Below are 17,261 nucleotides of genomic sequence, written 5' to 3' on the forward strand. Positions count from 1 at the left end.
AATGAAACGACCAATTATGTCTGACAACTATTCCAATTTTATCTTGAATATATAGACTTTTCAAAGGAGAGTAAAAGATGAACACTTTGGGCTGCCATATGAGGTTGCATTAGCTTGGAGGCGGGTCTTGGTAGGAAGTTAATTCCATCAGACTTTAAGAAAAAAAACTAGCATGGGGACATTCATTAACTATCTATTATCTTTTATTCTGATTCTGATTCTGATTCCGAGTGGAATCACATCAGAGTGGAATCACAGTAGTTTAGAAAACATTCCATAGAGAAATGTTACATATCAATATGGAATTGTATCCTGTCTTGGTAGAAAGGGATAGAAATAACAAGAGGAACAGAGAGGAATACAGTATCATAATGCTTATGCCATGATCTAATTTGATTGTGTATTTCAAGGATTTGTAATAATGCTGATAATTACAATATTTTGCAACATACTGTGGTTTGCTCCCCAAAGCAAAACTTTTATTTAAAAATGTGTTTTTACCTGACTTAAAAGAGTGGACTAATTGTGGACTAAAATGGACTACTTGTAATAGGTTAGAAACCCATTTAAAACACTGATGATTTAATAATAAAATATCAATACTTGGCATTTGACCAACGGTAGACACTCAATCCCTATAAGGTAAAGGATGGCTTTTACACACACACACACACCACACAGCAGACACACACACACACACACACACACACACACACACACACACACACACACACACACACACACACACACTCACATACATATACAGTACCTTGGCAGTCAGTGATTGGGTACAAAGTGAATGTGGGCTAATCACAGATTAGATGGCACATTCAAAGTGCTGACTTAATCCCCATCATTTTCCTCACCTGGTGTTCTCAAGCCACGCACTCAAGATCCATGTCACCTTTCAGCAGATGAAGTGAACTGTTTCCCCTGAGCTCCAATGTCATCACTTCCCTGAGTTGAGTGGCAGGAATTCAAAACAAGATGGACTCCACTGGGAGGGAGAAGGGATCAGAAATTGTACAACACAGCTGTATGTATAAATAAAACCCCAATTGGAGTGTTTTGAGACATAAATACATTTGTTGCATAGACTGCACATTATATGGCTATTAACGGAGTCACACCTCAGGAGATTTCATCATGACAGCCCTTCATTTCACATGACATGTCAACAGGCAGCATAGCAAGGACCTCAGTTATCTGCTCTCTGCCCAGTGGGTGTGATTGATAGCCCAATTATTGGGGCATGGGAGGAAGGGGTAGATGACCCTAAAGTAGTAAGCTTGGGGTGAGGTTTGTGTACAGCAACAGAGGGGGTAACTGACACAGATTCTGGAAAGAGGTCAGTATGAAATAGAGCAGAAGCAACCAGACCTTGATGGAGAAATCACTTCCAGCTCAAAGCTGCAGCTACAGCACATCTTCATGGGGAACCCTCCAAAAAAGAGGAGCAAAACACTAACACACTCTCCTCAAGCAGTTCTCTTAGTTAGCTCTCTCTATTAGCTCAGTTAGCTAAAGTGTGAATAGGAGGATAATGCATTATCGTACTGTATATATATATGTATCCACTAAAACTTAAGAGCAAAATGTATTTCCCCAACTGGATAAGTGAAATCTCTTCATCATTTTCAGCGCCCAAAGAACTGACAGAACTCTGATTCCTGAAGTAGCTAGCCCTCCAGTGGTGCTGTTCTAAGCCGCTGTCCTGCGGGCCAAGGGCTTGATGCCAGAGTATGCCACAGAGTCTTCCGGCCAGGCAGTTTATTGGTAGGTACTGTGAGGACATCTCTCAAGATAGCCGTGGATCTCGCAGAGAAACAATATTTGAACTGTCCTTCAGTGTCCTTCAGCGAGATAAATGAATAAAGGATCCAGTGGGTGAAAACCCTAAAATGGACTGTTCTCATTATACTCCATGGGCTTAGAATTGGACAGTGACCCCTATAATTACTATGAGGACATGTCAACATAATTACTCAGTCAGCCTCCAACAGGATCTGCTTTTAAAAGTAACTCTGACACCAGTGAGTCACAATGATGGAATCCACATGGTAATTATGACTGTTCCACCATGCCATGCCAGGCTTTTCAAATTCAAATGTTGGTATCTACTTATAACGACTTGATGCGTTGAGTTTAGGAATTCAGGGCAAATCAGCCACTGCAATAAACTGCTGTGTCAGCTGATACCAAATCAGTGATGAAGGAGAGACTTCTATTCAGGTCTTCCTACCGTGACCAACATAGCCACAAATAATCTGATCCGAGTCAACAGTGAGGTAAAGTGTTCATTCACAAGTTTGCAGCTTACTGGGGGGCGACCATTTGTCATTCCCTTCCCCACAGCTGGTCAGAAGCCCCTTGGTCTCAGGCCCAGCGGCGAGAGGGGAGAAGGCTGCTGCATCTGCCAGCTGTTGGGTGGGGGGGGGTGAGGGAGTTATGGAAGGATCCTTCGGTTCGCTCGAAGCCAAGGGGATATGATGAAAAGAGGCAGTATGATGGTGGGAGCTTGAGGCTACATGAAACAATGGTGGCATTATAAGCATGGCTGAGGACACTCTCAGGGATGTAAGTCAGACTTTAGGCGGTCGGGGGGGGGGGGGTCGGGGGGGACACCAACAGGCATGGAGTGGGGGTTCAACAATCCCACGGTATCGTTACTTCTCACACCCATCAACAGAAACATCATTTAGGACTAAAGGCTGAGACAATCATGGCATTCCAAACTGGATATCTGAGCTGAATACGACTGCACCCCTTGATCTCCCCATTGACAACCTAAACCCAGAACTTTCCCAGAAAGGGATGACTTTTATTTACTCATAACATAAATAAATGACAAATATTCTATCATGAAACATGGCTTGAAGAGTCTCTCTGAACAGTATATTATGTTTTAAATCATTGCTTGTTTTCTCCGCCACTAGTGCCAGAGGAAGCATAGTACTGGTGTCAAAGTGCGTTAAAGAACAGTTTTTCGATTACCCTGCCGTTCCAAATTGACGTTAGTGTCTCTTGAATCTTGACACACGCTAACAACTGACAACTGTTAATATGGTTCCCTAAATTGGAAATTGCTAGGATAGTTTATAGCTAGATTGACTGGCATGATACTAAGCATGTTTTGTCTCGCAGAGGTTCGTGCTCCGTGGCATCCTGTTAAGTACAATCAGGTGGGAATACACAACACCAGTGACTTCACCGTTATGGTAGACGAGTGGGAATGAAGATGTGTTATCTATCCCATGTTGTTTTTACCTGATACAATAACGCGTTTCATAACTGAAAAGGGGCTTTAGTGTGTTCTTTCGAATGGAGGTTTCATCATTGTGTAGACTGTTTCACTTCCGCTAAACCTGGATGTGATGCCAACAAGTTTTAATTGACTAATTCCACCAAATCTGGCATGCAGTTATTTCCCTTCATAGCTGCCAAAGCAGCCAGCTGCCTTTATGGTGGACACTGTAAAACCAGGCTCAGTGTAAAATTCCCTCTAATCATGAGATAGGCCTATGTGCTTTACACGCCATTGATGCCCTTTCAGAGAGACATAAATTTAACCGCTACTAAGCTCTTCTAAGATGAAATCACGTCTCTGAAATTGACAAGAATGTGTTTTTATGATCACAGTGTTGAACTACGGCTGCAGCAGCCTTCAGTGCAGAGAGAAAATATTAGCCCAGGTGGCTAATCCATGCTTTGAGTGGCGGTATCTTTTTGTGAAGTCATGAGCTCAGGTGAGGTAGATTTAACAGTTAGCTCCTCTTTGGGGACCTGCTAATGGCTACATTTTAAGACGCACAAAGGAGTGACACAGATCCTCTGTATTGGAACTAAGGTGTTAAACGAAAGTCACCGAAATCTGACAGTCCCTGTGTCTTCAGGAATGAATAGTAGTAGTGATATTTGTGAACTTGTTGAGCTGTTTTCTTCCTAACTAGGACATCTTTAGGAGTCTTCTATCACAGTTTGTTACTTGTTTAAGTATTAAGGACAATCATACGAACAGCAAGCATTCAGCAGACCACATACTGAATGAGACAGGAATATTCTGATCTAAGTAACTGCTGTAAACCACAAACTAACCAAAACACAAGGCTGTGTATCTTAAAGCATGATGATGATTAAATCTGAACACTCCATAAATCTGAATGACTCCTGTGGCTTACACAGCCCAGAGAATGAGTTAAAAACAGCTCTGAAGAAAACCTCGGAGGATCATGTAGGCATAAATCAAGTTATGCAATTTGACTAGTTGTTAAGGGGTGAAGCAACCAAGGGAATTAGAAAGAGACAGGAGAGAAAGAGACAGACCAGCATGTGTGAGCAGCCAGACCGAACCCAACGCATTGCGTGTTGAAACACATGCAGGAAGTTAAGCACATTTAACACGTTAGACATGAAAATTGGATTGATGAACCCCCAAGCCCCAACTCCAGGACTGTTTTTCCCAGCCACAACCAAAGATGTTATGTAACACCTCTGCTGTTTCGACCGGCACAAAAGAAGAACTTGTACATTGCCTTGAGTGAAAACGAACTATTCTCAGGCTACGAGCAATTCCACATTTTCAAAGAGTTTCAAAGAGAAAATGAACAATAAAAAAAGCATTCCATGAAAACAGATTCAGCATCAAGACTTAACACATGATGCAACTACATGTAGTGGCTACAACTCTCTCCCATGACCTAAGCTAATCTGCTTTCCAGACCAGGCTGAGCAGACACACTGCTGAAAAACCGACCCAATATGAAGCGAAAAGCAGATCTCATTTTCCTTCACAAGACAAGATGGCAATGACTGAGGGACAGTCAGAAAGGAAAAAGAGACTGGGGAGGTTAATGGTCCAGAGAAGACTGGGGACTCCCACCTTTCTCCCTCCACATATAATCATGGGGAGAGTGCTTTCACAAAGGGCTTAAGCCTTCGCCTTGATTCACCAGCACAGATGGCAATCATTAAGGTGCTGCCGCCAAATCTGGAAGTCTTTGATTTGGAGCGGAGATCTTATCTGTTAGAGAACAGTGATTGTGTATGCACACATACATACACTCTCATATAAAAGCACATACAGTAGAACCACACACACACACACACACACACACACACACACACACACACACACACACACACACACACACACACACACGCACACAAACAGTCATGCGTAGTAACTAGCGTGGACAGACATAGTTCAGATACACCTCTCCTCTCTCGCAACAGAGATCGGAATGGGAGCTGATGCCGAGGAAGGGATGTGGGTGTAAAGGAATGCCTTCTCTGTTTATCTAACCTCTGCTGCTATGCGCACACCACAGCCAGAGCAGGCGGCTGTGCGTGGGACATGGAGCATGCCTTCGATCCCATGTTCTTCCTCGGCTGTCTGAAGTGCCTCAGTGCTCGCTGTGCTTATTGTCAGGAGAGCCTTTTGCATAGGAAGGAAGTTGACTTTTTTTTTTTTTTCCCCAGTCATTTAAGTTACGCATTCACATCCAGTCACCGGCCAAGTAATAAAGTAAGTCCAACGGAGAATGAAAGAATAACACATATGTTACTGTATTTATGTGCTGAGTCGAACTGGATGACTTCAAAGGAGGAATTTAGTGTTCCTTGAGTGGTAATGCATTACCTTGTGAGGTTGTAAACTACATAGTAATGATGTATTTTATATTTGACGTTAGCATTCAATCAAAAGGCACATACATACACACCCCCACACACACACACACACACCCACACACACACACACACACACACACACACACACACACACACACAGGGAGGGGAGGAAGAGGAAAAGAATAAAAGAGAGTGAGAGAGACTACTATGATGACGAAACCGGCATTGTTCTAGTTCCTTTTCCAATGACACTTCTCTCAACCTCACAAGGATGAGCATCCTGCTGTCCACTGTCACTTCTGACCTCTGACCATTTCGTACATCAGCATTTAACATCCTGACCCAGCATGACGTGGAAGGAAATGAATCCTCAAAATCCTCAAAAAGGATATGGAAAATCCTCACATTACAGCATCCTCACAAATACAGTGTTTTTCAGTCCATAGTTCAGAAGCAGGTATAAGATCTGAAGATAAAAGTGGAAGATGCACCTATCCCATTCAAATGAGTTATTTGGTTAACCCAACTGGTTATCTCACTGTACAAAAGTGAGGAGCCAGGCACCAAAAAGCACCAAAGAGGCCAGGACCAGAGAACATCAAAGCATATCAGGTGTCAGGAACTGGTTGGAAGTTTTCCATCAGTACATTGAAGAGAAAGAGGAACAGAAGTATGAAGCTACAGGATGCCCCTTGTGAGCATGATAGAAGCCATTGTACACATAAAGCTGTTTATACAATTTCATTAAAGGCTGATTTGAGTATTTTACCCATACAACAAATAGGTTTGACAGATTTTCAGGTGTTATCCAGACCATAAATTGGAATGTTTACCAACAGTTGAACGAGAGGTCACCATCATAAAACGCTTAATTGCTCCTTGATGTCAAGTGATGGGGGTTTCCTATCCCCTTTAACTGCTAGAAGCTGTTGGGTAAAATCCATGTGATGGTTGCCCATGCGTCCGTGGCGAGTAGCGTAGGACTAATTCCTAAATTTCATGGTGTAGTACGAATACCCATTACAAATTAATGTTACCATATATTATGGTTTCAAGTGAACAAATCCGCGAGCATCCGTGACAAATATGCTTATTTTTGTATGAAGATACACTATGAAAAAATGTAATATGAAAGTTCCCACAAAATCAGCGTGCACTGTGTTGAACTCCATGTAGTGTAGGCCTACTGTAGGATACAGAAAAATGTTCATCTCCTCCCTAAATTCATGGTGTGGTACGAATACCCATTACAAATTAATGTTACAATATATTATGGTCTCAAGTGAATAAATCCATGAGCCATCACACATCGCATAAAACACTATGCTTGATTTTACAGTGAATCCAACAAATCAAACGTGAAAACCAGCACTACACTAACCACATTCTCTGCAACAAATTAATGGTAACGTGGGGCTAGAAGAGTGACCACAGAGTGCTGCTATACTTTCGTCCAGAATGTCAGATCAACAAAAAACAGTAGACCCGCTTGAACCACAAATCCACACGAACTGTCAGTAAATCTAGCAACATAATAACTAGACTATGGCATGTCTGCTCGACAAGCTGCTACTGAAATGCATTACTTTCAGTGGAGGACTATCCAGTCATGCAGTATTCCCGGCACCGTCCGTAATGACCGCTAAACACAACTGTCAAACACAATGCAAAATCAAAATATTGTATGAAACTGCCATTCATAATGCGCAGACTTGTTGTCTTTCAGTCATTTTGAAAGAAATTTCATTGACACAGTGAATCCATGAGCTCAACAAGCGTAACTCTTAACCCTTCTCCATATAGTTTAATACAAGCTAATTACCTGAATCTGGGTGAATCTTTGACACACTCTTCAAAATCCACCGTCATGTTGGGCTTTATTTGTCTTCACGTTCACTGTATGAATTTCATTGCCCAAAAGAGATGCCTGAAAAATGAATGTATTCCTGCGTGCAGTTCTACACCCGTAGTCCAGAGAGGCAGAGCTACTACTGTAGCGTAATGAGATCCTCAACACGAGAGGTCCGTTTGAAGCGCTCTGCTGCAGGCTGTTAGGGCTCGTTGTTAAAGTGTGATGCATTATCAGTAACGAACATGAGGGAAGAGTTAAAGGATTTAAATAGTAGATGGTTGTATTGTTTTCAAATGTGATGCTTGGCAAAAAACTGAGACATACGATATAGTATGTTGTAATTGTGAGTAGGCTACATCAATTATATTAGCGGTGTTTAACTATAGCCTACTAAAATGCATCGGATCCCATGATGTCAACACAGCCTGACTCTCACTCTTCGTCATATCAGACTGTCAATCGAGCCTAATAAATAATAGGCAAACACACCGTTTTAACAACGTATAAACTGTTTTAATGTAGGGTATATTTTTTGGCATTACAGTGTAGTGCACTGAGTGCAGACTTAAACCTGCTTGCATAGGAAAGGAATGCAAGCAATGTCCTTTCTGCAAGATTGTTGATAGTGCACTGCTTGAAGATACCACCCAGCAGCAGATCATTCAAATAATACAGTTTCACTCTGATATATGTTTTGCTGTTTTAACATTTTTCCCAACTTCAACCTTTTCAATGCCTCAGGACCTAAAGCCGCACCAGTGTCCTGTACAAACAATTGAGATTGTCCCTAAAAGCATTTAAATCCAAGAGCAGTCATCCCTGTGAGTCTTTACTTGTCCAACGGCAGAAGCAGTCAATCAGCACAGTGATTATCCAGCCTGAAATTCTCGTTGAATAGAAAAACTTCTTTTTATTATTTTTTAGTCAGTTCCATTTGGTTCACGGTCAATAAAGACTGAGGGGGAACGCAAACAAAAGAGACGAGACATTTAACGGTCACCACTCCATCCATTGTGGATTCTGCAGTGTGCCAAACACCACTGGATAAAGTTATAAAATGAAAATCTATTTCGAAAGATTTATGTAATTGGCTTGTTGGTTTCGGACCAAGGGTGCAAAAATAGAATATCATAACAGATTAACTGACTGTGTCCTGTGGAATAGAGTTAATTCATTTCCCATACTGACCATTACCCTTCCCATTTTCTAAATAAATGGTTTCATCATCTGAATGTCCACCACTTGAAAGACTTTTGTGGAGCGAATGCTTAGAGAACAAAGAGGGGAAGCCATAAGTAAAACCCAAGTGATGACTCCATAAATCAGATTACCAAATTACATGTAAGGCCTGAATATAACCCCAAAATAACAACATATGCCTCTACTTTTCCTTGCTTTGGAGCTGGTCATTAATATATCATCAGGAACCAAGTGAATAGATCTTGAATGGAAAAAGGTGGCTTCTCTATACCAACCAAAGCCAAACCTTTCCCTGTGAAGTGAAATAGCAAGGTATGAGGTTAAGGATGAAACATATCTTATTACAAACATTTTCCTTTGCTAGTGCCCAGAGTCATACCCTGATAGGAGATTGGCTCAGTTGATGTTTTCTTGCTTGCTCTTGGTTATCCTCAGATGACTTCTGGTCTTTGGCAGTCATTGTGTACAGCCCCCCCTTGTGTTACTATGTCATTTTTATCAAGTAAAATGTAAGAAAACTGGAATTGAAGGGGGAAAAAACACATAACATTTCTTAAACAATAGATTCAAAACAGACTGCAAGGGGGCTTGACTATGTTTTCACTTTTGGCTGTAAAAAACCGGGAGATGTTCTCAGAACAACAACTGACGAAGCTACTTGAAAAATGCTGCAAACATGGAGAAGCATCTCTCTCTCTCTTTCTCTCTTTCTCTCTTTCTCTCTTTCTCTCTCTCTCCCTTTCTCTTTCTCTGCCAGTAACTTTGTACACGACTTGCAGATGTGCTGGACTACATATACAAACCCAGCGCCCAACTGCAGATCAGTCCCAGCCATGCTGCTGATCACTGGTCTAGTCACAAGAGAACCAATCAGGCACTTGTTTGCAGATCTAACGAGATGAAAATTGATTGTTAAATAAAAATGTTGTTTGTGATATATATTTAAATCTTGATTTAAACACAACACATATTCTTTCCCCCTAGAATTAGATCAGATGAATAACTAATTAGATTGAATTGAATTGAGTATCCTCAAGTAAAATGTGCAATACCAATCCTTCTTACATCTCTTAGTTGAATAAAACAGTCCATCATAAGAGGGCGCTGAATATATCTGTCATGTGAGAGATCAGCCCATTACTAAATCTTTGTAAAATCTCAAGAATGTGTGATGTCATGCGATACACAGCTATGAAATCTGAAAGTTCCCACCAAATCAGCTTGCACCCTGTTGAACTCCATGCTAGAGTCTGAGCAGTCATTGTTTAGGCACACGCATTCTTTTTTAGATCCAGGCAGACAGCTTTGCCGCTGTCTGTCATGACTAATGCACCATTTCACTTCTTGTCTTCTCAGCCTAACCGCTGTCAGCGGCAGGAGCACAGTTTGAATTTGCACAGAAGACAGTTAATGAGGATTTCATCCCTGCTTCACCCATGTGAGATGATGTAGCTGCAATGTAAACATCTACGGCCGATGAAGCTGATGGTTAAAGAGGGAGCTGACATCTCTTAAGTAGTCCCAGGAGTTATTAGCCATCAACATTGGCCAACTTGTTGAAAACAATTCAAGTGTGCAGTCGGCTTCATAGTTTCAATGAACAGAGCTGACTACTAAATGGCTACTAAACAAAAGCATTCCTAATCACCATACTATGCGTGAAAGTAGCCAGCACATGACCCCTGACCCCTTTTCAACAGTAGATCAGAGGAACAACAGTGGTGTCCTTTCAGAGGCTTTCCTTAGTCCTCAAGACACGGACCACTGCATGTTACCATGGCAGCTTTGGAATCCTTCAGCATCTGGGCTCATCTCTGCTGGCTAAGTAAGCTCTTCGCATGACGTAATCACACTCACGCATTAATAATCACACATTAATTGCTCAGCTCCAACACAGACACAGCTGCTTGAAGACTATCCGCTTTGGACGCTCAAGACGTATGCTCTAGTGACTAAATCCTCGGCCCAAATCTCTCTCTAGCAGGCTCCTTCCCACTGGCAGTGTGACTGATATAGCTTTCAGCAGCTATCTGTTACAACCAGAATCTTAACATGGATAAAATGAAGGACTGCGGGTGAAGACAGATGAATATGTGTTTGCTTGACAAACAGTAATGAAAGGTCACAGCTAATATTACTGTTTTTCCCAACCACAACGGTTCATTTTTTTTTTTTTATAATCACCGTATAAGTGTGTACCTCTAGTGAAAGGCATGGGAATTTTAGTGGTAAGATGCAGGTAACAATTGATTCGAACATGGGTGTTATTTATTTTCTGTAGCCAGTTTCAAAATTAGCCTGCATTCACATGCATGCATTTCCTTCAGGACACCAGAAATAGATCCGATTATTAATTCACAGGAAGCGGAAAAGGCTTGGGGGGGAGAAAGTGCTGTGTGTGTGTGTGTGTGTGTGTCACTGTGGACTCGTACAGAACACTATTGTTCAGCACTCTCCCGCGCTGGACGGGGGTTAGCGCCTTTGAATGGGGGATGATCTCACACCCTCCGATCCTGAGTTCAGAGGTCAGATCCTTGTGGCTGGTGGGGGGTAAAGAGCGGGAGGCGAGGTCTGTCTTGGTGAGGGAACCAGACGTGCCAGTGTGCAGAGGCTGAAATATCCACCCGAGCGCACAGCTCGATTCCCATTCATAGGGTTCCGTCTGCCATTGTAGTAGGCCTACATATCAGCCACCGTCAACTCCACTTATCAAATGAAAATGAATACGTCATGTAAGAGCTGCCAGGATGATATGAATACTAGGGGTTCAATTCCAAATATTTAGGGGGGGAATCACACTAAAAGGCCTTAAACAAACATAACCCAGTGAGATGATGTTGATTGAAATCGGGAAGTAAACACAGGGATTATGTGGTTTAAGCCCAAAAACAATCACCCAAAACCTACTAAAAAAGATGACTTTTCATCATTTAACATATTGTGTGTTTTTTTTTTACCTTTACCCCCTGGTGGGTGGGTTTAAGTCCTACCTAAAATGAAAGTGACTGGATTTAAGTGTAGGCTATTCTCCCTTCCTGAGATAGAACCTTTGAGTCTCTTCTAGCAGGTTTGTGACTGATGTGTACACGACTCCATTAAACAACATGTACATACAGAATGCATGTGATGATTATATTTTTGTTAACTGCATCCAGCCCAAATGAATGCAAAACTTTTTGAGTGTGTGTTACATAAATGTTCCCCACGGCACACAGGGATTGGAAGAGATCGGCGCCTGTGCTTAGGCGAGAACCGACTGAGATTTCTCCCACCTCCTCCCATCAGCTCCGTCCCTCGCCCCCTTTCTTCCTTTCAAAATCAAAGCCTCTGTGCCTCTCGCTCAACATTCACAGTGTTTCAGAGGCTGTTGAGTCAGCAGCCTGAGCTGGAAATGATGACAGGATGAGAGACTCTGAGGAGACGTCTGAGGAGACGTCTCGCTCGTCAAGGAGAGGAGAAAGGAGAGAGGCATGTGATGTCGAATGAGACTCACTGTGATCAAATTTGTCTGTTGTAGAGAATAGAAAACCGCAAAATTTGTTACAGGTGCTAAAGATGGAAATGACTGGACTTACCTCAATGACCATTAAGCTTTTGTCTGTAAGGTGATTTTCCAACTGAAAGGTCAGTTCTGGTCAAGAGCCACTGCTGAGAACGTCTACCATTGCCACATATCAATCTCCTTTAAAGATAAATCATAACGAATGAAAGAATGAAAATGGTAAAAGATAAGCTGACAAAAGTGTGGATATTAAACTAGTGGGTATTTGGTTAATTTGATGAAGGGGGTATGTGTTAAAACTACATGCGCAGCTTCTGTCAGACTATTATACTGAAGGTTTGTGTGGTGAATTGTGTATTTGTAAGTATGTGCACGTTCATGCATACAGTATGTCTACAGTATGTGTCTGTTGTGTTTGGGCAGTGGAGAGTAGGCTGGGCTGTCAGTTCACATTTTGGCTGTGGTTCCCCTCGACTCAATCCACCCCCATGGCAGACACATGCAGAGCAGCAGCAACAAGCATGGCATCGCAGGGAGGGATGTCGGTCTCGGGGAGGGTGACCTACTTTTGCTCTCCCTCTCCCACGCGGCTCTGGGTCTGCAGCGAGGAAGAGGAGGAGGAGGAGGAGGAGGAGGAGGAGGAGGAGGAGAGATGGAGAGGAGAGAGAACCGCACTGCTGCACTCACACACTCCATGTAGCATTAGTCCATTTCCACTTCAGGTGCAAGAAATGACATATAACCACTGGAGTGATGCAGGCCTTTTTAAATGCCAACATTTTATGATGTATGCATGTGTGAGGTGTGTGTGTGTGTGTGTGTGTATGTGTGTGTATGTGTGTTTGTGTAGAGACTGAGTGTTCATTTTCCACATGTTGGTCCCCCTCTTTTCTATTATTTATCTTTGGTGAGGTTTTCTTGCACCATTTTCTTACAGCCCTGACTCGAGGGGGTGGTGCTCCCAGAGACCTTGGCGAGTGTCACGTTGTACAAAAGCAGATGTTGCAGTGAGAGAGAGAAGATCACTGGAAACAGACAAGATAACACACTCACTAAATGAGTTTCAATCAGTTCTTTTCGGTGGCTGTTGCAATTGGTGTTCAGTTCACTGATTACTGATACAGCTTTAGACTGTGTGTTGAAATGAATTAGAGAAAAGTAGAATTCCTTGATCTCGGTTTTAGTTCCTGGTAACATTCTGCAGGAAAGACCTACTAGGAGTCAAAGGTCAGAGCCAGACTGTGTTCTTGGCTAAGGTGTCAGATAGAGTATTAAGTCCATTAAGTGCACGTCCTGCAGGATTGTCAACATGCACTTACTGAATGTTGTGCAAAGTATAAAAACTGCAGCCTGGCTAAAAATTTAAAAAAAAAAACACTGGATATTTAGAACAAAAGAATTCAGTCTTGACTTCAGGAAGATATTTTTTTTCTCACACTACCCTGGTGAACATAATATTTAAATAAAATTGCATCCCTTATGAAGTGGGAGAATGCCTTTGATCCGAGGGAAAGGTAAGCCTGAATGTAGTACTATTATCTAGTCTGATATCCTGTAAAGAGGGTAGTATTATGGGGTCAGACCCCAAATTCACAGACACAGTGGATATACTTGAAATATACAAAAATATCAAGGCATGGCGGACTACCTAAAAGAGTCTAACAGGCCTTGGTCTCCCAAGTGTTAACCCCTTGGGGAAGCAGCCTTCATAAGAGCAGCACTTCACCCATGATTCTGTGTATGAAATCTGCCAAAGGCGCTTACCAAACATGCTAAAGGCACTATTGATTTATTCACCAGCTCTGTTAGCATTAACTATCAGATGTAGTACATCTTTCAGCTAACAACAGCTTGTCAGATGAGTCTGTGTTGACCATTTGGTCCAGACGGTTCATCCTGAGCAATTGCACCTAGCTAACTAGCACCTAGAAAACCAAGAACACAATGGCTAGAAAACAAATTTGGATTAAACTGGTTCAGAGAAGTCGGCAATTACTGTGTCTCAGTTAATGTGTATATTACTCACAATGACTGCAGGAGATTTTCAGTGTTTCCAATGCATAAAACAGTGTGAACCGCTTGATTATGAAAAAAAAGTGTTTCATTACTTTTGCCCCCGCTGACTGTTAAATGAACCAAGTGAGAATGAGCAAAAGCAAGTTCTGGGATACGTGAAACCACTTCAGAGAGCATCCCGTCAAAGTTCACGCATCGCTCACACCCTTCCCATGCAGGGCACATTTGCCCCCTACCCTTAGATTATATATGACACTGTCAAAACAGATCACTGCCGTATTGGTGAAAAGTATGTTAGAGGAAATCTGATCTCCTCCCATGGTCTGTGACTGCTTCTGCTGCTGCTGCTGCTCTTCTATCTCTCCAGGGTTGGTGTCAGGTGACATCTAGTCAGAATCGGCCATCTCTCTGGACTCAGAGTGTGTGAAGGCTGTCTGCAGTGCATTTACCACCAGCAGCTCCGTGGATAAAAAAAAACACAAACAGCCGTTGACCTCTGTGATCACAGAGTGACACTCAGAGACCCTCTCAGCCTTTGAAGATGGAATTTAAAACAGACTGTGAATAAGTGATAGTTTTACTTTAAAAGCACACATTTCAAGTCTACATGACAGATTGATGATTTTCACGGGCATCACGTCTGATGTGCAGACAGTCCATCTGACTGTGTTCAATTAGTCTGTCACACTTTTTCCACAGTTGAAAGCTGAATGTTATTCAAATATGTCACAGCAAACAATTAGGTACAACCAATATTTACAATATATTATATATATATAAACGTAATACACAGACTTTCACAATTATATACATTACATCAAATCTATGTCTATCTCTGTTAAACATTCTGTTTTTCTTTGTCTGCAATGTGTTTGCCTCCAGCAATGTGAAATCATCCCATTGGTTGTCACATTGATTTAGAGACTCCTTTTCCCATCAGAAATGTGAACGTTGTATGTCTGGGGGCCCGTTTGGAAGGGGGTAAACTGCACATTCATAACTCTTCTCTCAATGTATTGTCTAACTGCCAACTCACACTTCTGTAGTATTTGAAAATTCTAATAAATAAAAAAAATCAAAGAAATGTTGGAATTTGTGCTTGGAATACCAAGCCTGGGATGACCCACGACAGATTATTTTGTGATTCTCAGTCCCTCTGTAAGTAACCTTCAAAGAAGCAGAGAAAGCTGAAACAGAGCATTAAACTCCCATTCAGCTCATGGTTCGAAAAAAAGATTTGTGTAGTAATGAATGTTAACTGGGCAAAGCAGGCCAGCACACTCTGAGTGCTGTCGATAGTCATTAAACAGTATTGACCTTGGCACCATTGCATGTTAATCGTGTTAGTATAAGCCTAATCTGTTTAGGATTCAACTGAGCAACTTTAAAGAGAGGAGAGATATGAGGGCTGTCTGAACACATGCTGTAGAAACCAGCACGACCAACAGCACAACAGCATACTGCAGCCAAAACGCTCTTGAGAGCATCAAGGTCAACATCAGCTCACTTAGAGAAAAATGAATGAAAAAATTACAAAAAGTAACATTCTTACTAAGTGTCTTTCCTGTGTTAGAATTCCTATTTAACAATGATTGAGAAGGCCGAAAAACAATCCTCACTCCTAGTAGCGCTACTCGAATGCGGGCATCTTGATGCGGGAAAAAGTCCCAGCTGTGCTAGACTGTAGTCTCCCTCAGTGTCTCAGTGTTTGAATAAAAATGTTTAATGAGAATGCTATGGGTATTTACTCCATCCTATAAAATAATCCTCATTATCAAAGAATGAGAATACACATAGTCCATACATATCCTGTACATCTGAATAATTATGATGTCTCTCTTGCACACCCATGTCAGGGTCAACAATTGCAATATCATTTATCTCTTAAACATCACATCTGTGTTTACAATTGCATGCTGGCATTGTGCTGTATCTTCCTCTTCCACTCTCACACTTCTTCTATCTTTGGGCTACTTCTGTTATTCTGACAGATAAATGGTTATTCAGCCATTTAACAATGTTATATGATCAGGACATAAAAGGGGTAAGAACTGTTACAGTGAGTAGATAAGTACATTTGACTCTACTCTATTACAGAGAAGTAAAGGTTGTTATGTATTTTGTGGACTTTCTCTTCCTGTTTCTCTGTGTAAAGTTGAAAAGTAGTACGCATTATTATTATTATGAATAAGCAACTTATTCAGTTGCTTTCCCCTTCCAAATAACAGACAGACAGACAGACAGACAGACAGCAATGAGTGATGTCTTCAAATGTTGTGCATTAGTTTTGCTTTCAGAGATCAGAATTAAAATCGTAAATCTTTTCACAGCTATTCCTGCCTCCTCGCTCTGATAAAGTGTTCTCACTGGTCTCACCCTCCTGCTAAATGCTTGTCATCAACTCCCATGCAGCTTTTTCTCGCTGTTTAATTTCCCCAACCTGAGAACTGGGTGCTGAGTAACAGTGTCAGTGTCGGTAGCCCAAACATTTGGAACTGAATCGTTACTCAGATTCACAGAGACATGGATGTATGGCCATCACAGAGAGCAGCGTTTCTCTCAGGAGAGCTGCAGCATCGCGTCTCGGAGACAGAGAGACAGAGAGACAGAGAGATGATAGAGCTGTGTTGCTAGGCAATGGCACAGCAGACAAGGGCCAGTGGACCACAGTGGTAGTCAGATGCTGAGGGAGGAGAGAGGTTTCAACATAGTCCGTCACAAGAGGATTTTTTCATCAACCCTTCAGACACCAGAGAATTAATTTCACCTCCAAAGATTTCCAGCAATCCACCCTGGATTGGATTCTACCAGGTGGTGAGGGGGAGGAAAGACCATCTGCTCCCATTTATTGTATGGGTCAAATCCCTGACCAGAAATCAACACAGCACTAATGTATGTCATATACTTCACATTGCTGGATTTGATTGGAGGGCTGGGCAACAGCCATGCTCATACAGATAACACTCCAATTAGAGACCAGCCTTACCTAGTGGCATGACTGTACCGACCCCCCAATTCTCTAATGTTATTCTACCGCCTGATCTAAAACATACCTCACGCTGA

General features: G+C 42.0%; 1 protein-coding gene across 1 annotated transcript in view; it reads right to left on the bottom strand.

Annotated features, from left to right (window-relative positions):
* acap3a (ArfGAP with coiled-coil, ankyrin repeat and PH domains 3a) overlaps positions 1 to 7,666 on the bottom strand; it is a 61,606-nt gene extending 53,940 nt beyond the window's left edge. The window contains 1 exon segment of the mRNA XM_031565835.1: positions 7,451 to 7,666. Within this exon segment, the coding sequence (XP_031421695.1) occupies positions 7,451 to 7,497 (47 nt within the window). The 5' untranslated portion in view covers positions 7,498 to 7,666.
* Between the last annotated feature and the right edge of the window lie 9,595 nt (positions 7,667 to 17,261).

Source organism: Clupea harengus, chromosome 4 (assembly GCF_900700415.2).
Source record: "Clupea harengus chromosome 4, Ch_v2.0.2, whole genome shotgun sequence".
Taxonomy (NCBI): domain Eukaryota; kingdom Metazoa; phylum Chordata; class Actinopteri; order Clupeiformes; family Clupeidae; genus Clupea; species Clupea harengus.